This window comes from Eumetopias jubatus, unplaced genomic scaffold, assembly GCF_037043125.1.
Source record: "Eumetopias jubatus isolate StellerSeaLion01/CBP00866 unplaced genomic scaffold, mEumJub1_p1.0 scaffold_12, whole genome shotgun sequence".
Classification (NCBI taxonomy): Eukaryota; Metazoa; Chordata; class Mammalia; order Carnivora; family Otariidae; genus Eumetopias; species Eumetopias jubatus.
Genome location: NW_028274818.1, coordinates 70,606,841 through 70,634,089, shown reverse-complemented (window position 1 = coordinate 70,634,089; position 27,249 = coordinate 70,606,841). Strand labels below are relative to the sequence as shown.

General features: G+C 41.9%; 2 protein-coding genes across 3 annotated transcripts; one reads left to right on the top strand and one right to left on the bottom strand.

Annotated features, from left to right (window-relative positions):
- On the top strand, positions 1 to 27,249 carry MEIOB (meiosis specific with OB-fold). 2 transcript variants are annotated; one of them, XM_028111888.2, is made up of 13 exons: positions 1 to 69; positions 2,317 to 2,374; positions 5,386 to 5,517; positions 7,466 to 7,538; positions 10,044 to 10,239; positions 12,301 to 12,401; positions 13,238 to 13,290; positions 13,385 to 13,480; positions 18,373 to 18,474; positions 19,271 to 19,424; positions 22,004 to 22,187; positions 23,127 to 23,213; positions 27,139 to 27,249. In XM_028111888.2, exons 1-13 carry the CDS (start codon positions 1 to 3, stop codon positions 27,247 to 27,249), a joined length of 1,416 nt encoding a protein of 471 aa, XP_027967689.1. The 2 variants fall into 2 exon arrangements, with proteins under 2 accessions (XP_027967689.1, XP_027967690.1); XM_028111889.2 differs by lacking the exon at positions 23,127 to 23,213.
- LOC114215612 (large ribosomal subunit protein eL37-like) lies at positions 3,128 to 3,430 on the bottom strand. Its single transcript, XM_088017275.1, has one exon. It carries the CDS (start codon positions 3,428 to 3,430, stop codon positions 3,140 to 3,142), a length of 291 nt encoding a protein of 96 aa, XP_087873401.1. The 3' UTR covers positions 3,128 to 3,139.

Below are 27,249 nucleotides of genomic sequence, written 5' to 3'. Positions count from 1 at the left end.
ATGGCACATTCCTTTGCATCAAAGACCTTCACTGCACTTTCAGATCTGCATCCAAATATGGCTAATCTGGTAGGTTTTAATGATAGAGTGGTTTGGTTGTTCTCTAATGAAACTTTAGGTGGTAATATTATATTATAGCAACATTATTGGTTCATTTGACACATGCCTATATAATTGACAAGGATATAGCTACTCATTCCATCAGTACAATTGTTGATATTATAGATACCCCTAAGCTTCTTTGATTTTATGCCAGCTAAATGAAAATTAGTTTCTCTTTTGTCTAGAGTAGGACATTGTAGATATGGCTAGCAATTGTTCAAAATGATCAAAAGTTTAATTGTATTACTTCCATTAAATATTTAATAACAGCTCAAATTTAGCATTGTAAAATTAGAACATTTTTGCTTGGAAATATCTACTCTCTAATCAAACTGTACTTAAGTTACAGACTTAAACACTTGGCACTGTGCTCCTTTTATGACATAAAAGAATACAGAAGCTGTATTTGTAAAATATTATGTGAAAATCCATTTTTTACTGAAGGGTTATTGGGGAATTCAATCATTTCAAATATGCCAAGACTTTTTAGTCAAACAAAATCTAGGTGGAATCATTTTATGAGGTGAAGAACTGCCCTGAGCAGTCTGTTGTTTACATTTGGCATTTACAAATCAGATTTCTTAAAATGGGATACATTTATATGTAACCTTAATGTGCAGTTAAAGTTTATTGTTAAAAATAGGGGCCCAAATCCTTCTGGAGGCCCAGAAAAAGAAAGAAAGAAAGAACGGTAAGCGATTTGTTAATTTCCTCTTCAGTTAGAAAGATTTGTCAATATTTCCATTAGTTATATTTTTCCAACACAGTTTGGTGAGATCAAGGTGCATATGGAATTTAAGAAATAACAGCAGTGTGTCTAAATGTAGTAAGATTAGTTAATAGCTCAGCTAGGATGTGGCAGTCTTAAGAGCTTGAACATATTTTATTTTATTTTTTTTTAAAGATTTTATTTATTTATTAGAGAGAGAGAGAAACAGCATGAGAGGGGAAAGGGTCAGAGGGAGAAGCAGGCTCCCCGCTGAGCCGGGAGCCCGATGCGGGACTCGATCCCAGGACTCCGGGATCATGACCTGAGCCGAAGGCAGTCGCTTAACCAACTGAGCCACCCAGGCGCCCAAGAGCTTGAACATATTTTAAATGTAACAGATTATTGCAAGGTTAAAATCAGTTGCTAGAATTAGTGTGAGTTTAGGTTTATCCTTTCAGGAAAAGGTAGTTATTTTTGTTTCCCTTTTTTTTTTTTTTTAAAGATTTTATTTATTTACTTGAGAGAGACACAGCGAGAGCGGGAACACAGGTAGGGGGAGTGGGAGAGGGAGAAGCAGGCTTCCCGCTGAGCAGAGAGCCCAGTGTGGGGCTCAGTCCCAGGATCTTGGGATCATGACCTGAGCTGAAGGCAGACACTTAACAACTGAGCCACCCAGGCACCCCTTATTTTTGTTTCTTAAAGTACTTTTTAAATATTCAGTTTTTATCTGGTAGTTGCTAAAGACATTAAAATGCTTAGGGAGATGTTAGTATCTTTAAGGTTTAAGATCTAGGACTTTAGAGCTTAGATTTATTAGCAGCAATGTATAAGTTTTATTACAGTCTACTTTATATTACTGTTAAAGATGTTTGGATTAAGAAGCTAAGCAATTTTATGTGGATGGTTAGAAAATCCTATAGTAGGGTGCGTGGGTGGCTCGGTCGGTTAAGCAGCTGCCTTCAGCTCAGGTCATGATCCCAGGGTCCTGGGATCGAGCCCCATGTCAGGCTCCCTGCTTGGCGGGAGCCTGCTTCTCCCTTTCCTCCCTGCTTGTGCTCTCTCTTGCTATCTCTGTCACTATCTGTCTCTCCCTCTCAAATAAATAAATAAATAAATAAAATCTTTTTAAAAATCTTATATTAAAGCTTTGAAGACCGTGGCAAATTAAATTATGTATACATGTGCTTTGAATGAATTCAGTGAGAACTGATAGCACAGGGCAGCTACTGTGCTCCAACTAGTGACTGAAAATAAAGTAGAAACATGCTAAGTATTAAGTGATTATATTTGTAATAGCAGTTAACTGTCCTGTTACTTTGTACTATTCCTTGTGGAATTGAACATTTATGAAGTTCTTTAGATGTTTTTCTGGAGTAAATATATTTAAATGGCTCCTAGTCAGAAATGTTTGTTAGAGCCAGTAAAATATAACAAGTCCATGTAATTAAATTTACCATCTACATCTGTGTTTGATATTTGTCTTCTATAACCCTTTTGTTTTTCAGAAAATAATTGGTATAGTTATTGGGAAAACAGATGTCAAAGGCTTTCCAGACAGAAAAAGCTGAGTTCTGTTTAACTTTTTACTTCATTTTTCATCAAGTGTGGCTTATGACTACAACAAAGTGTATTTAAGTGATTAAATTTCTCATGCCCGTTTAACTCCTTAAGAGCAGTGGCCATTGCTCTATTGTATGGTAAAGTACTCAATTTAAGGCCATATGTGTGAGGACATTAAAATCATTTTTAATGACATGTAAGGCTGTGTGACTCCCTGTTAACGATCACTTTCAGCTTAAGAGATACAAATACACAGGAAAATCTAAGACAGAAAATGTTAAGGAACAGGATTTGCGAGCGGAGATGTGTCTTGATAGAGGAGCATGGAGGGAGAGAAGTATGGCAGCAGTATCAACCAGACAATCCTGTGAATAAAATTCATCTTTCATATGTGGAAAATACAGTTAACTCTGGCTGTAGTGGCTCTTATTGAGTTGCTTGAACTGTATAAAAGTTTTAGGACTATGGAAATAATCCAAGACTAAAATTAGATTTTTTATTTTTATTTATTTTTTTAAAAGATTTTATTTATTTATTTGACAGAGACATAGAGAGGGAACACCAGCAGGGGGAGTCGGAGAGGGAGAAGCAGGCTTCCCACTGAGCGGAGAGCCAGATGTGGGGCTCTATCCGAGGACCCTGGGATCATGACCTGAGCCAAAGACAGACGCTTAATAGCTGAGCCACCCAGGCAGGCGCCCCTAAAATTAGATTTTTTTTTTTTTTTTTAAACCAGAACGTTAATTGTGTGACTAATCGTTGAAATCCTTAAGCTGAACTGGATGCTGCAACAGCTGCCCTCTTGGGCTTAGGTGTTGTTCCTTCACGGAATCCATGCCTGAATCTGCCGTATACAATTTTTAGGTGCCTCATTCGACCGGTCCCAGTGGGGTTTCGTCTTTTAGCGTTGTTACTCCAGTTATACTTTCTCTTGCGCTTGGCAGAATAGCCGCATTGGCCACAGGTGGACTTCTGAAGGTGGTAGGCCTTCGAGCCACAGCGACTGCACAACGTGTGCATTTTATTGCAACGCTTTCCAAACGATGACGTCCCCTTCATCTTGTTTCCGCGCAGACCCCAAAGAGGCCGGAAGAGGAGGCACTTCCGCCATATAGTGCTCGGAAGCTAAAATTAGATTTTTGTTGTTGTTATTTTATACTTTGTGCTCAAGTTCTTTTTTTTTTTTTAAGATTTTATTTATTTATTTGAGAGAGAGAGAATGAGAGAGAGCACGAGAGGGAAGAGGGTCAGAGGGAGAAGCGGACTCTGCTCAGCAGGGAGCCCGATGCGAGACTTGATCCCGGGACTCCAGGATCATGACCTGAGCTGAAGGCAGTCGCTTAACCAACTGAACCACCCAGGCGCCCTAAAATTAGATTTTTTAAAATCAAGTTTAAAATCAAGTTTTCAAACTTCTGTAGTTGACACTCAATGATAAGATATAAAATGCCAAAAGTAGCATGGTTTACGTCAGCCCTGCTTATGAAAGGTTCCAGTATAAACACTTCTGTGTGGCTTAAGGGAATCAGCTCTAGTCAGCCAGACAGTGATTTTGGCGGAAGAAGACATTAATTTTGTTTGAATCGGCCCAATAACTGGCTGTTTTTTGGCTTGTGGTGTAGTGAGGGTTCCTTTATTTTAATTTCATGTAATATTCTATTATCATGTTTGATGTAAATATTTGCTTATGCTTTCACTTCATGATTAATTAGATCAGAATTACCATTTGAATAGTTTGAGAGTCTATGTATGTTTTCTAAGTTCTAAAAGGAATAACTTAAAACACACGAATTAGGAAAATGTCAGTATTTAAAATATTTGCTAAAATCACAATGAAATAGGGGCGCCTGGGTGGCTCAGTCGTTAAGCGTCTGCCTTCAGCTCAGGTCATGATCCCAGGGTCCTGGGATCGAGCCCCACATCGAGCCCCACATCGGGCTCCCTGCTCTGCGGGAGGCCTGCTTCTCCCTCTCCCACTCCCCCTGCTTGTGTTCCCTCGCTGTGTCTCTCTCTGTCAAAATAAATGAATAAAATCTTAAAAAAAAAAAATAAATAGGGTGCCTGGGTGGCTCAGCTGGTTAAGCGACTGCCTTCGGCTCAGGTCATGATCCAGGAGTCCCTGGATCGAGTCCTGCATCGGGCTCCCTGCTCGGCAGAGAGTCTGCTTCTCCCTCTGACCCTACCCCCTCTCATGTGCTCTCTCTCTCTCTCTCTCTCATTCTGTCTCAAATAAATAATAAAAAAAAAATCTTTAAAAAAATAAATAAAATCACAATGAAATACAATTTCACCTCACAGACTGTGCAGGTAGTGATTCCTGTAGTGTTGGAGTACTTTATGGTTATATGTACAGAACTCCTTTTTTGGAGAGGACATGTTTACTGACTTAAAAAAAACATTACACACATGTCACATATCTGTTTTCACAAAACATTCAAGCACTACAGGTCATGGAATAGAAAAATGAAATTCTTAATTCAACCCCCAGCTCTTTCCAGCCAAGTCTCCTCCCCAAAGGTAAATGCTAATAACAGTTTAGTAGATATCTATAATTTATGTATATATGTTAGGTTGTGTTACCTTTTTAATTAGCAAAAAACAGTAGGGTCATTTTATTTTGGGAAAAAATGTACCTGCTGACCTCTAGTGGTGCCATTTACTAGCACACATTTATTTGTTTTGGAATAATTTTAGATCTGAATCATGACTTAGGTTGGAACTGTAACAGTAAGAGAGAAATGGAGAATCTAAGCTAAAATCTGTATGGTTCCAGCCGAAGTATCATTTCCCTCCAAATACACAGATAACTGGGGAAAGGGAACAGAGGGATCAATAGTGAGGTGAGTTATCTACTCTGACAGCTTTGAGATTCATTAAAGCATAACTTATCTTAGAATTATATCTGCAGTAATATTTTTACCATGTGTTTGAGTATGCTTATTATAATAATTATATTTGTTCAAACCTAAGATAAAAGTTTTCATTTGAAACATGAACGCTTTGGTTTCCCTTAGATATCGGATCAGAGAGGTACACTTTCAGTTTTACCATTCGGGACTCACCAACCCATTTTGTTAATGCAACGTCCTGGGGCAGCGAAGGTTACATCAGGTCGCTTTCTGACAGCTTTAGGGTTGGTGAGTGCGGTAAGTTGGCATTGGTTCTGGAACTGTTTCTATTATAGTATTATTCCTGTGATATATTTGTGGGAACTACACTGAGGGGGTCAAAGTAAGACACAATTTATAATCTTAAGAAAGTTATCAGAAAAAAGTCAGGCATTCAGAGAATAACACAAACATTCAGCATTTTATTGCTTGAAATGTATAAATGTGATTGTCACATATTTTTACTAGGTAGCTTTATGATCTTTGGTTTCTTTCATATTTCAGTTTGCATCAATTCTTGTTGTTGCTATCACCATTTATCTTTCAGTAAACATAATAAGGCTGCTAAATAGCTTTTGATAAAATATTTGAATTTTTAGTAGGAGTTTAAGAAGTTTACTTTGAAAATACCAAATCTTTGGCATCCTTTACCCATCCCAGGATCCTTCTGATGGTACAGTGTCGTATAAAAAAACCAGGGCTTTGAAAACGGATAGAACTGGATTCAGATCCTACTTCTAATATTTGTTTACATCATGGCTTTGATAAAAGTGCTTAACCTTGTTGAGTCTCAACTATGAATGAGTACCCTATACATTCTGTGGGTGTCAAAGGAGGTAGAATGCCTGGTATGAAGTGTAGAAAGTTGTCATTCCGTGGATGGCAGCACTAGCCTCATACAGGAAACAAGAAAGCACGATACCAGCTCATTTTCATGGTAGAACAAAGAAGGGCAAGAGTAATGCACGTAATTAAACCACTCTCCAGAACTGCACAATTAGGCAGGTTATTACCTGTCCCTGTCCCTGTCACTTACACCTACTCATACATTTATTGCCTCATATTATGAACTTGCAGGGTTTTGTGTTGTGTCTCTCTAACTGAATAATAAGGTACTTGAACGTATGAACTGTGAAGGCAGAAAACTTTGTAAACTTCACAGGGCCCAGTACTATTAGAAACATTCTTTGGATGAATGCCAGTGTGTTAATTATATGGAGCTAAAGATATATTTTGGTATTAAACTATAGTTTGATGGTTGTGAGGATGAATGAGGTAAGGGATCTTAAAAACACAAAATTGACAATAATTATAAATCTAAATATGATCTTAGTGTGGAGGTGTGAAAAGATTACAGATTTTTGATTTAGAACAACTATAAGTCTAGCCCTACTAGTTTCTAGATATAAAACCTCCAGAAAGTTATTTAATCTCTGTGAACTTCAATTTCTTCATTTGTAAAAAGGGGTAATCATGGAATAGTTCTGTGAGGAATCAGCAAAAGAGACACAAAAAGGTCTAACAAGACCATAAGGAAACAAAACCCTTAAAGTGTTCAGTCATAAGCTGATAAGTTGTGGAGCTGAAATCAGGAGCCAGATTGTGCATGGCTCTTTATGCCCCATGGCTGTTGTTTCCAAAGGCAACCGTGAATTGGGTGAAGTTCATTTATTTATTTTTTTTTAAAGATTTTATTATTTATTGAGAGAGAGAGAGAGAATGGTAGAGAGAGAGCATGAGAGGGAAGAAGGTCAGAGGGAGAAGCAGGCTCCCCGCCGAGCAGGGAGCCCGATGCGGGACTCGATCCCGGGACTCCAGGATCATGACCTGAGCCGAAGGCAGTCGCTTAACCAACTGAGCCACCCAGGCGCCCTGGGTGAAGTTCATTTAAAGTATATGTTTTATGGAAGGGCAGGTCGTGACCAGATCACATGTTCGGTGTAACTCATCAATAAAACTATTAATGCAGGTCATATGTTGGATTTAAACACAAAACATAAGAAATGTCATCTGGGATCAAATTGATAGTCAGACCCAAGGATTCTGAGGATTCTGTGTCTCAGTGACACAGGGAGAGGACTGGGAAGGATATGCTACACTGACTCAGAAATTAGAAATAACATTGTAATGTTCGTTGTGATATATACTTGTTTTTATGTATCTAGTTACTTTTTGTAATAGCATCATACTTTTCCTTCTGTTGCAGTGATAATTGAAAATCCCCTGATTCAAAGAAAGGAATTAGAAAGAGAAGAAAAATTCAGCCCTGCCACTCCTGGGTAAATAATCCAGCACAGAGCCAACAGACTTTGTTGTGTCTGTGTGTCAGATTAGCAGAGAGTTTACTGAGGGTATATGCTTCCATTTGAAAATTAGGAGTTTAATTCTTCCTCACAGTATTTAGCTTTGATTATGAAATAATTTAGGTTGATATAGGATTACATGAAAACATGGCTGTTTTTAGTACTTTTATTCTCAGATTTAGAAAAATTTGCCTCTAGTCACATTAAAGCTGAGCAATGAGAAAGATAAATCTTGGAAGTCCTATAGATGTATCATGTCAAAGTAAAACTCTGCCTTCATGCCTTCCTATTTTAGTTCAGGTTCACTGGAGGCAGAGCCCAGAGGAGGGATTTTGTGTAAGTGGTTTGTTGAGGGAGAGCTCTCTGGAACAGCCTGTAAGGATAAGATCAGGGGACAGCAGAGAGGCAGGTTCAGCCGGAGCCCAGCTCAGTCCGCCTGGCCCCAGGGTGAGCTCTGGAGGATGAGTGCCGTGGCCTGGATTCACAAGTCATTGGCTACGACCTTCACTCCCCACCACTGGCATTTCTGCCTGAAGGCAGCTCTCCAGAGCAAGGTGACACTGGTAAAGGGCCCTGAGTGGGGCACAGCAGTCTCCATTGTGACCCCTTCCCACCTACTGTTCTGACCTCATAGCAGACCCCAAGTCTCATTTCTGTGCTGCCACACAGATTCCTCTCTACCTTGTGAACACCCTGGGCTCATTCTGCACTGTCGGCTTTTGCACACTCACTTCCCTCTGCACAGAACAGTCTTCTCCCATCTGCTTTGTTTGCTCCTTCTGCTCATTGATGTGTCACTTTGAATGTCACCTCCTCAGACCTTCTCCGTTTACTCTGTGTGTAGTGGCCCTTCCAGTCCGTCACTAGGACTTTGCTCTGTGCTGTTATCATCATAACCCACTGTCTGAGATTATTTGATTAATTGTTGTCTGTCTCCCTCTCACACATGTGAACTCCGTGACATCAAAGGTCTTGTCCGTCTTCTTCACCACTGTATTCCCTGTGCCTAGACTAGGTTCTGGCACATACTAGCTCTTGGTAGATATTGATGGAATGAATGGATAAATGGATGGAGGGAGGGAGGAAGGGTGGGGGCGAAGAGCGTTCTTGGCAGAGGGAACAAACATGAAACCTCCTGGTCTTTTCCAGAACAGTTAACAGTAGGTTGAACCACATGAAACTGTTGACATTTGACTATTTTTGGTTTAAAACTGCCAGTTTCATAGTCTAGTCGTCTAATATGGCTGGGCTTTAGGGCAAAGGCAGGGGGAGCAGTGGAAGGAAAAGCTTGAGAGAGAAACAGAGTCGCTTCCCAGACAGCTTTGCCTGGCATACCAACTTCATTCTTTGCCGGTGGCTAGCCCAGAAGGTCTTTGAGCTGGGAACTAGTATGTCCGTATTTGTGGTTTAGGATGATCATTTCAGCAACCTGAGTGGGGAGGGAAGCTTAGGAGACAAGATAGTAGTTCATGTGAGAAGTGGTGAGGGAAACACCTAAAGAAGTAGCAGGGGGAGGGGCGGGAGGAGGGCCTGGGTTAAAGGGCTGGAAAGAGGCTCCCTGAGGGGACTTGGGAGTTGATTGGCTGGAGGGGGAAGAACACCTTGATTGGAGTTCAGTGTGTAGATACTGGGCATCTACTGCAGAGAGCATCCCAGGAGGAAGTCAAGCACTGTCCTGATGGAGGCAGGGCAGTCAGTGTTGCAGGGGATATGGGATACCCCCACCCTGACTTATCAGAGGGCTTTTATACCCCTACTTTACAGAGAAGAAAACTGAAGCTCGGAGTTTGGGGCATAGTCAGAAACTAGTACGCTTAGAACTCGGGCACAAATTGGTCCTCAAAACATTTTCTTAATGAAAATACATTTTTTTTTACTTCTTTATTTTTTAAAGATTTTATTTATTTATTTGATAGACAGCGAGAGAGGGAACACAAGCAAGGGGAGTGGGAGAGGGAGAAGCAGGCTTCCCACTGAGCAGGAGCCCGATGTGGGGCTCCATCCCAGGACCCTGGCATCATGACCTGAGCTGTAGGCAGACACTTAACTGACTGAGCCACCCAGGTGCCCCTGAAAATACATTTTATTATTTTTATTTCATTTTATTTTTTTAGATTTTATTTATTTGACAGAGAGCAAAAGCGGGGGGGTGGGCAGAGGGAGAAGCAGGCTCCCCACTGAGCAGGGAGCCCGATGCGATGCGGGGCTCAATCCCAGGACCATGGGATCATGACCTGAGATCATGACCTGATCATGACCTGAGCTGAAGGCAGCCGCTTAACCGGCTGAGCCACCCAGGCGCCCCTGAAAATACATTTTAGACAAAAAATATTTCACAACAGTTTTCAATGTTTCTCAGAGTAAAAAATAAAAGTTTTCTTAATATAGTCTAAATCACAACCAAAAAGATAATGTGAATCTGGAAGTATTTTTCTATTAGAAAGTCACTTGATATTGTTTTTGTGTGTTTTTGCAATTTAGCAACTGTAAACTATTGCTCAGTGAGAATCACTCCATGGTAAAAGTTTGTTCCGGTTACCAAGTGGACGACAAGCTCCTTGCTTTGATATACTTACCTGTTAAAGAGTCTCGTGATTTTTATTCATTGGGTGACATTGTTGCAAACGGATGCAGTCTGGATGGGAGGATTATTAATGTGCTTGCGGCAGTGAGGTCGGTAAGTTAAAGCCTCAACAAACCCACCGTCTGTTTGGTGGGCAGTCCTATCACTTCCCTTCTGTTTGGAAAGTCATAACCAGCTGGAGTCAATTTTCTTGATCCATAGTAAGTTGAATTAAGAAAATGGTAGCACTTCTCATCAACGTCAAAGGAGCAGTTTATCTGGCAATGAATAGCAAAATAAAATTGAATTTGAATGTTAAATGCAGCACACTCCTAAATGATCTACTAACTGTGAGAGCTTTGCATACTTCGGTGAAACAGAGACACAAGTGGAAAGGGTAAATTCATGGACTTGAAGATTTGCATGAAGTTTCTCGAGGGGATGTAAGTTGGAGGACTCACGGAGTCCACTCATGTTTGTGCTCAGAGGTGTCCTGAGATGGGGGTGGACATACCCATCGTGTGGCTGGCGTGACCTCGTGCAGGCATCGTGGGGCCCTGGGGAGCCTCTCAGCAAGCCGCACACCACCACCTTCCTCTTATGCAGTTGCTGCAATGAGTTTCAAACTCTCTTGGACAGACTGGTCACTTGGCAGACATTCAGAGGTAGATCTCAAAAGTACAGTTTCACACACCAAAAAAGTACGTGGAGAAAATTAAAGGGGCAGGACCAATTCCTCAACGTGGGGAGTGAGGATAGTCAGAGACCACATACACAAGCATGAAATGTTGTAAGTAATCGCTCACTGCTTTTCTGTATTAAATGACAGTGTCGACTCTCCCCATTGACCGGCCTGTGACAGTGGAGGCCACAACTGCTTTATTGTCCACCCTAGCCCCAGCCTAGCCCAGCGCCCGGCACAGTGAGCATTCAATGTAATTCAGGATGGAGGAATAAACTCTCTTCTGTGACAGTCTTGAACAATACGAGAAACCACTTTCTAGGCAATTTAGCTTCAGTCTTACATAAAGGCAGGATATTATCTCGATTTCCCTGCAGTTCTATACAATGCCATTATATTACAATGTAGTTAGAATTTTCTCAAACTCAGTATAAGCAAAAGCCTGCGACAGCATTTTCCACTTCCCTGGCCATGAGTCTGGCACCCTCTTTTGTAGGAGGACATGACTTCTTGTGTGTATGTCTTTCTTCAACCATTTTGCTTCCATCCCTCTTACATTTCCTTTTCTTCACATTTTTATTTAGCCCTTTCTCTCTTCCTTCTCACCTTCTCTCTCTCTTCACTTTAGAATCCTTTTCATAGAATTCTCTTGTGTGCTGGGATATGTCGGACCTCTGCCATACTCTGGCTGTCCTTTCCTCTGACTTTCCTTCTAGATCCTGCTTTTGTGCAGGCAGCTGCAAGTCTTCCTTCAGCTCCTTCCCCTGGAGCTCAGCTCTGCAGGAATGCAGTGGTGACAGCAGCGTAAGGGGGCAGCCAGCTGACCAGGCTTGGGCCACTGTTATGCAGCTGGCAGAGGGACCTGCTCTTCCCTTCGAGAACTCGCTGTGGAGGCAGAAGGACCCCTGAGTTTACTCCCACTTCCATGATCCTCTTACCCCCAATGTGGGTCAAGCCAGACAGTGTGTCAAGGTGGCCTCCCGTACGTCCCTCATTTGGTCTTCACCACCTTATTCCCACGGAGGCAGCAAAGAAGGCATTGGATCCTACCTGTGCCAGCAAGCTGAGGATGCTGAGGTGTAGGAAGACTGAGTTCTTTCAGTCACATATACTCCATGCCAGGCTGTGTGCTAAGCCATGGGTGTCACAGATGTTGAAAATATATTTTCCATCCTCAGTGAGTCCACCTAGATGCCATACAGGGGCTTGTCGTGGAGCATTGTTTTTGACATGTTGAAAAGACCCCACAGTCTTAAAGCACATTTTTTGTCTCTCCCTTCAATCAAAGTGTGTAACTTACAAATTCAGCTAAATACACCTAATTTAGAAATAGAAGATGCTTTTAAAACCATCAAATATATATTAGTGATTCTTGCTATTTTGATTTTTTAATTTCCTGTTTAAAAGGTAAACATTTGAATGTTTCCACCAATAAACATTTATGTACCTCTACAACTATAGGTGAAGAATAATGATTTCCTTCGATTTCTAAGGTTGGAGAGCCAAAATACTTTACAACTTCAGACCGGAGAAAAGGCCAGAGGTGTGAGGTGAAGCTCTATGATGAGACAGAGTCTTCTTTTGCAATGATATGGTAACTTCCTACATCTGTTCCAAACCGTGAAATCCCTGCTGTTAGCACCAAGACAGAATATTTTTATTTTATGAAAAAGATGGTGGATTTCAGAGTAGGAGAGGAGTAATGATGGAGGAGAAATCATTATTAAAAAGGAAACCTTGCTTTTGTACACTGAGCATTACAGTCTGTGCTGTAAGATTATCTTAAAAGGAGCTCTTTGGACAGCACAGGATTATTTGGATGGACTCCACGGTGACTGGTTCATTCCTGTCCTCTGCTTTATAACAGTGTGATTCATTAGGTCCCATTGGTAATGAACCAGCCAGATTCTCTGTGATTGCTTGGGTAGTGCCCTGGAGTCAGGCCACAGGAATATGGTGGAAAAATACCCTGAAGCACCGCAGGGTAGTACATGGCTTTGTTCAGACTCCAGATTTGAAGTGAATTTGAAACAGGCCTTCAACACGTCAAGTCCCCAGTTTATCCAATGCAGGGCCCTCTCTTAGTGGTCTGACAGAGTGGTTGTAAAGGCTTTGGATTTGTAGTCACTTGGTTCTAACTAGCCTGGAGCAACCTAAGTAGTGGGGAAAGAAGGAACGGATGAGGCAGAAGTTGTCAAAGATGAATAGTGGCTAAGGAATGACTTATCACATGGACGTGAAATGCCCTGTGAAATAGACAGTGAATCCTGCAAAACGCAGGAGAAGCCAACATCCTTCACTTGTGCCTTTGACAACTTGGGCAATTGTTAACTCCAGCCATTAAGACATTCTTTTTTTGACAAATAATGTGGTCACTGTCAGTTTTTTTCTAATGTATTCACTTTTTTACTTCTTTTTTAAAATATGCAGTTGGGATAATGAATCTATCCTGGTTGCACAGAGCTGGGTGCCACGAGACACAGGTATGATGCTGCAATGATTGTGTTCACTGTTTATTATTTTTTAAACCCCCTTCCACATAAAAGTTGTAAAATGTCTTTCTTCCCCCCTAAACAGTAATATTTGCCTCAGATGTAAGAATAAGTTTTGACAAATTTCGGAACTGCATGACAGCAACTGTAATCTCAAAAACCATTATTACGACCAATCCAGGTAAAAGGCCATCTGAAATGTTGTGTCCCTTTGGAAATGACTGTGTCACACATTTCAATGTTTCTACACTGTATTTAAGAATGAAAACAAGGGATGCTTGGATAGCTCAGTTGGTTGGGCGTCTGACTCTTCTTTTTGGCTTGGATCATGGTTTCTGAGTTGTGGGATTGGCCCCAGGCGGGCCCAGAGTCTATTTAGGATTCCGCCCCCCCCCCTCACTCACACATGCATGTGTGCACACTTTCTCGCTTAAAAAAAAAAAAAAGAATGAAGACAAAGCTTGGATTTCATTTGAATTAAAAGTGAAAGTTCCTTTATATGCTTTACATTCATATTTCTTTTTTTTTTTAGATTTTATTTATTTATCTGTCAGAGAGTGCACACAAGCAGGGGAGTGGCAGGCAGAGGGAGAAGCAGGCTCCTTGCTGAGCAGGGAGCCTGATGCAGGACTTGATCCCAGGACCCTGGGATCCTGACCTGAGCTGAATGCAGACATGTAACTGAATGAGCCATCCAGGTGTCCCTGTACATTTATATTTCTTAAACTTACAGTGAGCTATATCTCTGATATCTTACTAAAGAAAAGAAATGTGAAAAACCAGTCTCATTTTTATTTTATTTTATTTTTAAAAAGACTTTATTTATTTGAAAGAGAGAGAGAGAGAAAGAGCAAGCACGAGCAGGGGAGAGGGACAGAGGCAGAGGGAGAAGCCGACTCCCACTGAGCAGGGAACCCAACTCAGGACTTGATCCCAGGACCCTGGGATCATGACCTGAGCTGAAGGCAAATGCTTAACCGACTGAGCCACCCAGGCGCCCCCAGACTCATTTTTTTTTTTAGGTTTTATGGTTTTATTAACACAAATATGACGTGCACAACAAGCTGTCTATTCATTTTCTTTGCTGCGCAGCCTGGCCCCAGACTCATTTTTAAAGCATCATCCCTTGTGATGATTCTGGTGAGATCAATGTAATTGATTCGATCACCTAAATTATTGACTATTTTATTTATTTGTTTTTAAAAAGATTTTTTTTATTTATTTATTTGGCAAGAGCAGGAACACAAGCAGGGGGAGTGGGAGAGGGGAGAAGCAGGCTTCCCGCTGAGCAGGGAGCCCGACGCAGGGCTTGATCCCAGGACCCTGGGATCTTGACCTGAGCCAAAGGCAGACGCTTAACGACTGAGCCACCCAGGCGCCCAATTACTGACTATTTTAAAAATAAATACAGTTTTACTATATTCACATAACTTAGTACTGGAACACGGAGAACATACATGTTACATCATGAGTTCATATCATAACAAAATGCCCAGAAGGCCCACCAGAGTGGTTATTGAAAGGAATTATAGCTTATTCCAACATGCAGTCTGGGGAACAGGGTCTGGGGAGACGTGAGGGGTCGGTGACCTTAAATATCCTCACAGTCCTCTGTACTGCAGATAGAGAGATGAGTCCAGCACCATGGAAGAATGCAGAATTCCCATGGTCCTTCCCAACCTCAGGAAGATGGAACTGTAATAGTGGGTCATTTTTGACAATAGCTCCCTCTGCTGGTCTCTAACAGCATCAACAGTGACTGATTTTTATTTTTAGTTTTTTTAAAGATTTTATTTATTTGACAGAGAGAGCAAGCAAATGAGCACGAGCAGGGGAGAGGGGCAGAGGGAGAGGGAGAAGCAGGCTCCCTGCTGAGCAAGGAGGCCGACATGGGATTCAATCCCAGGACCCTGAGATCATGACCTGAGCCGAAGGCAGACGCTTCACTGACTGAGTTAGCCAGGTGCCCCTACAGTGACTGAGAATTACAAAGCAATTTTATGTCTTTGGCCAAACCATCATGAGAATTTTTTAAAGTAGTATTGCTATGAAATATGACATAAAATGACAAGATTCTGTGCCACATAAGTGCACTAGACCTTGTGCATCCTCTGAACACCATGTCCCTGAAAGTGGCATCATGGAAGGTGATGTGACATGCACATGCTGTGTGCAGGGCATTGTCCTGGGGACCAGTGACAAAACACAAATTTCTCTGCCCACATGAAGCTCACATTCTAGCAGGAGAGACACAGATGATAAACGATAAAGATAACACATTTGTGAATTATGAAATATTGAAGAAGAAGAGGAACAGGGTCAGGAGAGTCCAGGGTGACATGGTGTATAGGGCAGGTTGCACTTCACAGAGAGTAGTCAGGTAGGCCTCCTTAGGAAGGTGACATTTGAGCAAAGACATGATGAGGCCGTGGCGGGTTAACCCGGGAAAAAGCACCAGGCCCTTAGTACTGGAACAGCCAGTGCAAAGGCCCAGAGGTTGGTATGTGCCTGTGTGAGGGCAGAACAGCAAGGAGGCCGGTGTGGCTGGAGCTCATGGAGCACAGGCAGGAGGAGGAGTCAAGGTCAGAGGAGAAGAGTCGGTGTCAAGAAGGCCTTATAGGCTAATGAAAGAATGTTGGCTTTTACTCTGTAGCAAAGGGTTTGGAACAGAGCAGAGACATTTTCTAAGTACTGAAAGGATCACTCTAGCTGCTTTGTTGTAAATTGATGGTGACGCAACCACAATCTATTCTCAACATTTGGGACAAGAGTGCAACTCTTCAATTCCTTTTTTTTTTTTTTTGAGGGGTGTACTATGGTTTATTATTTTTAATAACTTAATAATTGCTTTGTTAGTATTATATAGAGTAATGTCAATGATTTTATTTTTTTATTTTTTTTAAATATTTTATTTATTTGACAGACACAGCAAGAGGGAACACAAACAGGGGGAGAGGGAGAAGGAGAAGCAGGCTTCCTGCCGAGCAGGGAGCCCGATGTGGGGCTCGATACCAGGACCCTGGGATCATGACCTGAGCCCAAGGCAGATGCTTAACGACTGAGCCACCCAGGTGCCCCAGGCCTGGGAAAGTTTCTCAAGACAATTGGATTTGTCTGTTGGAAAAGGTTATCAAGCTTGATAGGACAATTGTATCAGTAACTCAAGGCTGGGCGCCTGGGTGGCTCAGTTGGTTGAGCGACTGCCTTCGGCTCAGGTCAGGATCCTGGAGTCCTTGGATCGAGTTCCGCATTGGGTTCCCTGCTCGGTGGGAAGTCTGCTTCTCCCTCTGACCCTACCCCCTCTCAGGTGCTCTCTCTCTCTCTCTCATTCTCACTCTCTCAAATAAATAAATAAATAAAATATTAAAAAAAATAACTCAAGGCTAAGTTAATGAAACACATATTCAGTGAATGTTATCTGTTTGGTTCTGAACACAGCCTGAAAAGGGAAATGCCAGCAGCATTAGAATAAATGCCTGTTTCTCAGAGACAAAGGAGAGTACTTAAAAGGGTGTGTGAATTTTAATGTGCTTCTTTAAATCAGCCTTGTTTGTAACTTCCTGGGCTACACCCACCAAGTACAAACTAAAACCTCCAAAGGCTTAAGCTTTCATCCTAGCTTTCCTTATGGCTTTCTCTGCCCGGAAGAGTGTCCATCAGACAGTCCCAGATAACCTTGTCGACAGGAGGGATCTTTACAGCAGTGCCTGCAGAAAGCCCCGGGGGTTTGATTTCCACAGCCTCACTCCAGCACCTGCTCCTGTCTGGCTTGCAGCACTTCTGTCAGTGTTTCAAAAACATCCACTCATTCACTCATTAAGTTACAAATAACTCTCAAATGCCTTTTATTTGCCAAGTACTGAGATAACATAAGTCCTTTCCAGAACAAGGCAGGACTTGATAGGTAGATGGCCAGATGAGTAGGACAGTTGCTATATTAGGTACTGGAACTACAGAGCTAAAGAGGCAGACCCTTGCTCACAAGGGGCTTCAGTCTAGTTATGTGAAAGAACAGTGGTTAGACGCAGGGTTGGATGGGAGAGAGGAAGAAGCCCCTGCCTCTGCCCCAGGGTCAGGGCGCCAGGGGTAAAAGCACCAGCACGTTTGCAGAATGTCAGAGTGGGTGAGGGAAGGCTGAAAGGCCGTCAAGTGTTGGGGGGCTTGAGGTTGTAGAGTGTCAGAGTCACATGGGAGCCCTTTTTCAAACTCACATTCTTGCCTTTGGGCACACCATCTGACTATTCCTGAGAATACTTGTGTCCCAAGTCAAGCAGCAAGGCTTTCAAATACACTTAAATTTTTTTTCCTGCTTAGAAAAGAAATACATATAAAATTCAGAAAATACATAATAGCAAAAGGAAAACAACGAGCACCTATAATCTCACCATCTTATAAGAGAATCATTTCTTTGGTATATACTCTTCCAGATAATTTTGCATACCTATGTATATATATGTTTTTTTTTTTAATTGAGAGGAAATTGCACCAGGTCGTTCTATAAGCTGCTCTTTAACAATATCTGGTGTATGTCCCTTCATTTAGTAGACTACCACGTCACATGGCTAATTGGCTGCATAATAATCTATTTGACTATGTTTATATATGTCTTCACTTTTACCATTAAAAATAATATTGGATCATTCACAGCTATTTAAAAAGTAATCAGGGTCACCCGGCTGGCTCAGTCGGTTAAGTGTCTGACTCTTGATTTCGGCCCAGGTCTTGATCTTAGGGTCATGAGACCAAGCCCTGCCTCTGGCTCCATGCTCAGCACGGAGTCTGCTTGAGATTCTCTACGTAAGTAAGTAAGCAAATAAATAAAATCAATCTTGGGGTGGCTGGGTGGTTTAGTCAGTTGAGCAGCTGACTCTTGATTTCAGCTCAGGTCATGATCTCAGGGTCCTTGGATGGAACCCCATGTTGGGCTCTGCACTTAGCGGGGAATCTGCTTGGGACTCCCTCTCCCTCTCCCTCTGCCCCTCCCCCCTGCTTACCTGTGTACTCTCTCAAAGAAATCTTTTAAAAAAATAAGTTATCAGTTGCTTTTCACTTATTATGCATCTTTTATTTAAGATACCCCAGAAGCTAACATCCTATTGAATTTTATAAGAGAAAATAAAGAAACAAATCCTCTGGATGATGAGATCGACAGTTATTTGAAAGAATCTATAAATTGTAAGTGACCTTTAAATATTATTTTTGTTTTACATAGTAAAAGATACCATATTCTTATCCTGTAAATGCTATATTTACACTTTTTAAAAGGTTGTTTAAAACTTTTAGAGGTTTTGGGTCACCTGGGTGGCTCAGTCAGTTGGGCGTTGACTCTTGTTTTTGGCTTGGGTCGTGATCTTGGGGTTGTGGGATCAGGCCCATGTGGGGCTCTGCACTCAGTGCGGAGTCTGCTTAGGATTCTCTGCCTCTCCCTTTCCCTCTGCTCCTCTCTCTGCCCCCACACATTCTCACTCTCTCTGGAATAAATAAATAAATAATCTTTAAACTTTTAGAGGCTTCCGTAACCTTTTGCCAATCTGATGGAAGTTAAAAAAATTGAGCTGACTGCCAAAGACAGACGCTTAATGAATGAGCCACCCAGGTACCCCTCTTATTAATTTTTAAGAATTATTTATATATTCTGGATATGAGTCCTTTGTCTCCTTTAAAGATTGCTAGCATCTCCCACGCTGAGGGTTGCCTTCCCATTCTTTTAATGGCATCTTCCGATGACTACAAAGTCTTCATTGACATAAAAGGAATTAAATTTCTCATTCTTTGCCTTTTTTTGCTTATTTTTGCTGTTATGTCCATTTACATAATCAGTTTCAATATAGTAAATGTAATAATTTTTCTGTTACTCAACTGAAGCTATTACATGTTCTCATTTGAACTTTATAGCTTTTTCTATTTGGATATAATCTTTTGGCATTCTTAGAATAAATAGAGAGCTGTAATAACTACTTTTTATTTTTAGTAAATACAATAGTTGATGTCTATACAGTTGAGCAATTAAAGGTAAAATCTTCAAAGAACGAAGGGAAGGCTGACCCTTTCTACGGCATTCTTTATGCTTTCATTTCTACACTGAACATTGATGATGACAGCACAACAGTAGTTCGACACCGATGGTAAGCGGCCTGTATTGTCAGCAAATTCATTCTTGTAAGAAATAAAGACCAACTATTGTTAATATATTTTAAGCTCTATTAAAGTTAAAGCTATTCTTTGACATAATAGTTGTTATGTATTTTAAAGAAATGCATAGGGCACCTGAGTGGCTCAGTTGGTTAAGCGACTGCCTTCGGCTCAGGTCATGATCCTGGAGTCCCAGGATCGAGTCCTGCATTGGGCTCCCTGCTCAGCGGGGAGTCTTGCTTCTCCCTCTGACCCTCTTCCCTCTCGTGCTCTCTATCTCTCATTCTCTCTCTAAAATAAATAAATAAAATCTTAAAAAAAAGAAATGTATAAATAAATAACCCATAATGCAGTTTCCAAGGCACACTATGTAGATTCAAAGGTTATAATTACCTTTTAAAGTAAAATTTGATTTGCTGTGTTTCTGCAATCCTAAAATACAAAGACAGAATTCTGCCAGAAACTTTTTAAAGATTTTATTTATTTATTTGAGAGAAAGAGAGAGCATGAACAGGGGGGAGGGGCAGAGGGAGAAGCAGACTCCCCACTGAGCAGGGAGCCCGATGTGGGGCTCGATCCCAGGACCCTGGAATCATGACCTGAGCTGAAGGCAGGTGCTTCACCGACTGAGCCACCCGGGCACCCCTGCTGCTAGAAACTTTTAACTGAGGTGACAAACTGTTGTTTTATATTAGAATATTATTTTGGTTGCCGTGTCCTATAGCAATGCAAGGGACAGCATTTAAAAAAAATTATTTAGAGCCTCATGGTGAATATGATTTACAGCCTCTCCTAAGTCAAAGTTAGTATCTACTTTTTTATAAAGGAAACCCCAGGGATTTAATAATATTAGCTGAAAAATGCTTGGCAAGAAACATCTAAAATGTTACTGTGAAAGTCTATGAATTTTTGTAATTGAAAATTTTGGGTGCCTGGGTGGCTCAGATGGTTGAGCGTCTGCCTTTGGCTCAGGTTATGATCCCAGGGTCCTGGGATCGAGTTCCGCATCGGGCTCCCTGCTCTTTGGGAGCCTGCTTCTCCCTCTGCCTCTCACTCTCTCTCTCTCTCTCTCTCTCATGAATAAATGAAAATCTTTAAAAAAAAATTTTTACTGAGGGGTGCGTGGGTGGCTCAGTCAGTTAAGCATCTGACTCTTGAATTCAGGTCTTAACCTCAGGGTTCTGAGTTCAAGCCCCACGTTGGGCTCTGTATTGGGCATGGAGTCTACTTAAAAAAAAAAGAAAAGAAAATTTATTGAGATAGTTCTAGATTCACATGGAGTTGTAAAAAATAATAAAGAGAGGGGCACCTGGGTGGCTCAGTCAGTTGGGCCTCTGCCTTTGCCCCAGTCATGATCTTGGGTTCCTGGGATTGAGCCTGATGTCAGGCTCAAGGAGCCTGCTTCTCCCTCTCCCTCTGCCATTCCCCCAGCTTGTGCTCTCTGGCTCTATCTCTTGCTCAAATAAATAAATCAAAATCTTAAAAAAAAAATACAGAGAGAACCCACATACACTTTATCCACTTTCTCCCAGTGGTAACATTTTACGAAACTACAGTATTACATCATAGCCAGGATACTGACATTATTTCAATTTGGTGATTTTATTGAAATTTCACCACATTGACATGCAGTCGTGTGTGTGTGTGTGTGTGTGTGTGTGTGTGTGTGTGTGTGAAGTTCTATATGGTTTTATCATATATGCAGGTTTGTGTATCTACCACCATAGTCAAGATACTGACATATAGATTTTGAAAACATTTTATGATTTGGTATTAAAATTGAAAAAACCAATGTGGAGGCTGCTGTGTAAGTCAAGTGTTTACTTTTTGAAAAACATTTTTCAAAAACTTTTGGAAAATTTTATTGTCTCCCTAATTTTTTCCTATATCTTTAATATTGATATCTGAGGAAAAGCATCTGAAATTTACCTTAAAGGTGATCTGTGCCCAGACAGGAAAGCACTATTTCAGATCACACCCTCTACTTGAGAAATTTAAGTTAGTCTTTCTGTCCAAATTGGCTAATGTAAGACCTGCCTCAAAATATGGAATAGCATGTAATCACCCCTTAGAGGGAGAAGTGTGTGTCACTAGCTGTACTAAGAGCATTTGGGGTGTGAACCTGACCAACCCTAGGATTCTTCTGTCGATGTGCCGAGGCCTAGCACAGAAGCCTCAAGCGAGCATTCATGGACCTCAGGCTTTCTAGGCACACGACAGGACTCCTTCCTTGGAACCCTGAGCCAGGGAGGCTGGGTGGACATACCCACGGTAGCGAGGAATGGGACGGGCCAGGGCAGAGGTGGGGCTGAGGCACCGGTTCTGTGGCTGTTGGGAGCCAGGAAGGGGTGAAGGAAAGGAGACCTAGCAGGGGTAGGGTAGGAGGCAGGGCGGTGTAAATGGGATTAATTGCATGTTGTTCCTTATTTCATATGTCTGTCTGGCATCCTGCACTGCACTGAGCACTCTGAAGTTACTCTGATTTAGACTTTTAAGGGAGCAGGGTTCTGCTAGAGATCAGGTTGGACATTTATGGCCTTCACATTTTATCCTTGTCTTTGTTTCTTTTCAGCTCCGGCTGTGGTTACGTTGTAAAGGAAGCATCCAGCACTTGTACTGCTTGCAACAAAGATTCTTTTGAATTTAAATCTGTTTTTCTCAGCTTCCACTTGCTAATTGACCTCACTGACCACACAGGTACCCTCCATGCCTGCAGTCTTACAGGAAGTGTTGCTGAGGAGACTTTAGGCTGCACGGTAAGTAACAGAAAGGAAAATGTGTTTAGAAATAATTCCAAATTGAATTCCCTTCCCCCCAAGTATAGGTTATTTCAGTGAACAGTTGATAGAAATTAATTCATTAATAAAGAGGTCTGGGGGGAAAATCAAGCTTGATTTAAACATGCATTGTTTTAATGAACAAATAATTGCATATTGTGTATTCAAATCACAGCTGATTTTGCTGTTGGGTACAGCGGCCGAGGCTGTTGACCACTGGAGAGAAAGAAGGCACTTTCTTTCTTTTTTTTTTTTTTAAAGATTTTATTTATTTATTTGACAGAGAGAGACACAGCGAGAGCGGGAACACAAGCAGGGGGTGTGGGAGAGGGAGAAGCAGGCTTCCCGCCGAGCAGGGAGCTTGATGCAGGGCTTGATCCTAAGACCCTGGGATCATGACCTGAGCCGAAGGCAGATGCTTAACCACTGAGCCACCCAGGCACCCCAAGAAGACACTTTCTATAGTCGAGTAACAGTGGGTGGAACAGCACGTTGGAGATGTTGATAGGTTAAGGCAGAAGGAGGGTGTGGTGATATTTCACCAACCAGCTGAAGGAAGTCACCACAGTCAGAGCACACATAGCGCCCTCCTCCTTCAGGAGGGCAGCAGATACTTGGTAGTGTGTGCGTTGATGGGCACTTGGTTTTTTCTTGTTAAAGCCAGCTCCTGCACTTTGCTATTAGCCCCCAGCCCTACTCTGTCTTTAGTTCGTTAAGGGAAGTTTTCTGGGCTGAACCACCTGACTGGTTTCAGAGATTCAGTTTGGAGCCTTTCTGACCTTATCTCCTCCATTAAGAGAATTGAGCTGTAATTACTATAAATAAAATTCCATTCTAGTGCACAAAGCCAAGTTTCACATTGTTGAGATGAATTATTTATATGGACTTTGGAAACATCTGTTTGATTGTTTTAACCAGGTAAATGAGTTTCTTGCAATGACGGATGAACAGAAAACCGCATTGAAGTGGCAACTTCTTCTGGAAAGAAGCAAAATTTATTTAAAAGTTAGTGTATTTTACAGTACTATATTGTTCTATATATTCAAGTAATAAGAAAATCCTAGAGTATGACCTAATAAATTAGGGAATTTGTTATTTTTAATAATGTCCAGTTCCCAAATATGCAGAAGAATTTGGCTAACATGGAAACAATGCAAGTAATCAGGTTTTTTTGTTTTGTTTTTTTGTATAGTATAAAGGGATTCCACATGACACCAAAGGAATAGACCAACATAGGTGTCTGGTTAACTCAGTCGGTAAAGCATGTGACTCTTTTTTAAAAAATATTTTTAAAGTTTAAAATCAATCAATTAACATATAACATATTATTTGTTTCAGGGGTTCAGATCTGTGATTCATCAGTCTTACATAATACCCAGTGCTCATTACAACACATACCCTCCCCAATGTCCATCACCCAGTTACCCTATCCCTCCACCCCCTCCCCTCCAACAACCCTCAGTTAGCATGTGACTCTTGATCTTGAGGTTGTGAGTTTGAGCCCCACGTCCGGTGTAGAGAGTACTTAAAAATAAAATCTTGGGGGGGAAAAAAATAGACCAACAAAGACAATATCTGTTATGTTTAGTCCAAGGAGGGCCCTGGGCTATAGAGTCAAAGCTGGTTCCCCCACCCCTGTCCTACCCCCGTCCCGCCTGTGTAGCAGTGCTCCTCACTTCAGTGAGAAGTATCAGGTGGCACAGTCACACAGGGGAGAGACAGACTGAGTTTGAACCCCAACTCTACCACTCCTCAGCCTCTTTGACCCTCTAGAGCTCTGTGATCCTGCATCTCTAGTTGGAGCAGCACTAGCAATGCTTCAGTGTGAGAGGATCATAGAATCTTAGTATTAAAGGTGTAAAGAGGGAGTGAGACAACCTCCTTTTTTTTTTAATTTTAAGATTTTTTATTTATTTATTTGACAGACAGACATAGCAAGAGAGGGAACACAAGCAGGGGGAGTGAAAGGGAGAAGCAGGCTTCCCGCCGAGCAGGGAGCCCGATGAGGGGCTGGATCCCAGGACCCTGGGATCATGACCTGAGCCGAAGGCAGACGCTTAACGACTGAGCCACCCAGGCACCCCGAGACAAACTCCTTTTGTTTTGCAAATGTGGAAGGTGGGACCCAGAAATGTTGCTACCTGCTAAATGTTGCCAGGTCACAGGTGAGGTGGGTTACAGCCTAGGCTGTCTCCTATCAGTCTCAAATGCTTTCTCCTTTACACTTAAAAGTTTTCAAGCTTTTAAGAGAGTTGTATCTGTCGGTATTTACTGCACTAGAACATGACATTGAGAATAATTTAAAACCTGTCCAGGAGCCCACATTCCATTAACAGTCAGCAATGATATCATCTCATGTCCCACAGCCTCTAGAAAACCACAGTGTGTTCTGCCCAAGAGCAAGGGTGAGAAAGGCAAATGGCGTCTTAATATAATCTGAAAATAGTTGTGATCTCATGGGTACTCTGAATAGTCTTGGGGAACACTGCACCTGCTCCAGCTAAGCCTCAGAAACAGGTGTGCCCATTTCCCGTGCACCCAGGCACCCAACAATGTCAATTATTTTAAATCAGTTAAAATAGAACATGTCATTTGAAAAGTGAGAACTCATGTATTTCTGCTAATATGACAAAAAAACAAAGTATTGCTATAGAGATGGGCCATTTATCATATTTCAATTAAAAACAATGGCTACCAGGGGTGCCTGGGTGGCTCCATCGGTTGTGTCTGCCTCCGGCTTGGTCATGATCTAGGGTCCTGGGATCAAGCTCAGCAGGGAGTCTGCCTGTCCCTCTGCCTCTGCTCCTGCTTTCTCTCTCTCAAGTAAGTAAATAAAATCTTTAAAAAACAAACAAACAAAAAACAATGGCTACTTAAAATGGTGCAGTTGGAGGGATTTCAAAGCAAAGTATTTTAATACCTTTTTTAAAAGATTTATTATTAGAGAGAGCATGAATGGGGGGAGGAACTGAGGGAGAGAGAGACTCTCAAGCTGATTCTCTGCTGAGTGGAGCCTGACATGAGGCTTGATTCCAGGATCCTGAGATCATGACCTGAGCCGAAACCAAGAGTCTGACGCTCAACCAACTGAGCTACCCAGGTGCCCCAGTATTTTAATGTTTTAAAACACATGGGGAGGGCGCCTGGGTGGCTCAGTTGGTTGGGCGACTGCCTTTGGCTCAGGTCATGATCCTGGAGTCCCGGGATCGAGTCCCGCGTTGGGCTCTCTGCTCAGCGGGGAGCCTGCTTCTCCCTCTGACCGTCCCCCCTCTCATGCTCTCTCTCTCCCCCTCTCTCTCAAATAAATAAATAAATAAAATCTTAAAAAAAATAAAACACATGGGAATATGAACACAAGTCCTTGTAAGTCTGATATTAGTGTCAAAGAATGATTTCCAAAAAGGGTAAACCCATGACTCTCATACAAAAATAAAATGAATGTGTCAAAGATATAATTCATTAATCAGTGATGAAACTAGGAAAGGGTTCTTAAAAAATGAATTCAAAGAAGAACTGGAAGAGTAGACACAGAGGCCGACAGTCAGCAGTGATGAACTGGGGTTATGTGTAGATGACAAAACCCGCGTCTTCTGCAGGGCAGCGCCGACTGCATCTTTACACAGACGGGATGCCTTTGGATTTCCCTGAATAGGACTGCTATTTGCATCATTATCTGTTTTCTACAACATGCTGTTGAAAATAGCTCAGGCATGGCCAGGAAAGGGGCCGAGCCCTACAGAATGAGGCCACCCAGACCATGGGAGGAGCACTCCAGTGAAAGACGCCCACTTATCCTCATTGCCCACCTCGGCCTTTCACAGTGCTTCCTGACGTTAGTCTGTTCTCCTGTTAGTCTTTGGAATTAGCATGGCCAGCTGACATGCCCTTGCACTCTATGTTAAATAAAAAGTGGTGAAAGTGCTTTGTTAAATGTCAAAAATAGGACGTCATTATTAACAAACTGCATCATCACATCCTCAGAGCCTAACAGACTTGGGTTACTACCACAGGTTAACGCCTGTCACAGCTGCTAGTTTGAACACATTTTATTTTTGCATATTATTTCTTTATTTGTTTATTTAAGTCATCTCTACAACCAACGTGGGGCTTGAACTCATGACCGGGAGATTGAGAGTGGCATGCTCTTCCAATGGAGCCAGGCCAGCGCCCCTTGAACACACTTTAAACCCTTCTTTTGTAGGTGTTGGATTTGAAACTCCAACTTTCCGGGGCGCCTGGGTGGCTCAGTTGGTTAAGCGACTGCCTTCGGCTCAGGTCATGATCCTGGAGTCCCAGGATCGAGTCCCACATCGGGCTCCCTGCTCAGCGGGGGGTCTGCTTCTCCCTCTGACCCTCTTCCCTCTCATGCTCTCTGTCTCTCATTCTCTCTCTCTCAAATAAATAAATAAAATCTTAAAAAAAAAAAAAGAATCTCCAACTTTCCTACCAAAAGAGATATGTCATGAGAAAAATAATATAGATTTTTTTAAAAGATTTTTTTTTAAATTTATTTACTTGACAGAGAGATAAAGAGAGAGCACAAGTAGGCAAAGTGGTAGGCAGAGGGAGAGGGAGAAGCAGGCTCCCCACAGAGCAGGGAGCCCGATGTGGGGCTTGATCCCAGGACCCTGGGATCATGACCTGAGCCGAAGGCAGCCGCTTAACTGACTGAGCCACCCGGGTGCCCCAATAACATAGATTTTTACAAAATTACCATCGGGAGCCAGATGTGTAATTTCTCTCCCAAACTCCTCATGATGTGAACCCCTCTCCATTGTCTTACAGCTGTCACTAGAATTTATGCTCACACCTGCAAAACAGCTCGTTGTGGTTCTCTACTGCATTCTCTGTTGTGGTCACTGGTTTTCAACTTTATATACATAGCGATTTTTTAAAATTAATTCCTTGTCTCTCTCTTTTCTCCCTACAGTTTTTTTTATCACACAGAGCAAGGGGTGGATTGAGAATTAGTGTGCTCTCATGTAAGCTCGCAGACCCTATTGAGGCAAGTAGGAATTTGTCTGGACAAGGAAATATTTAA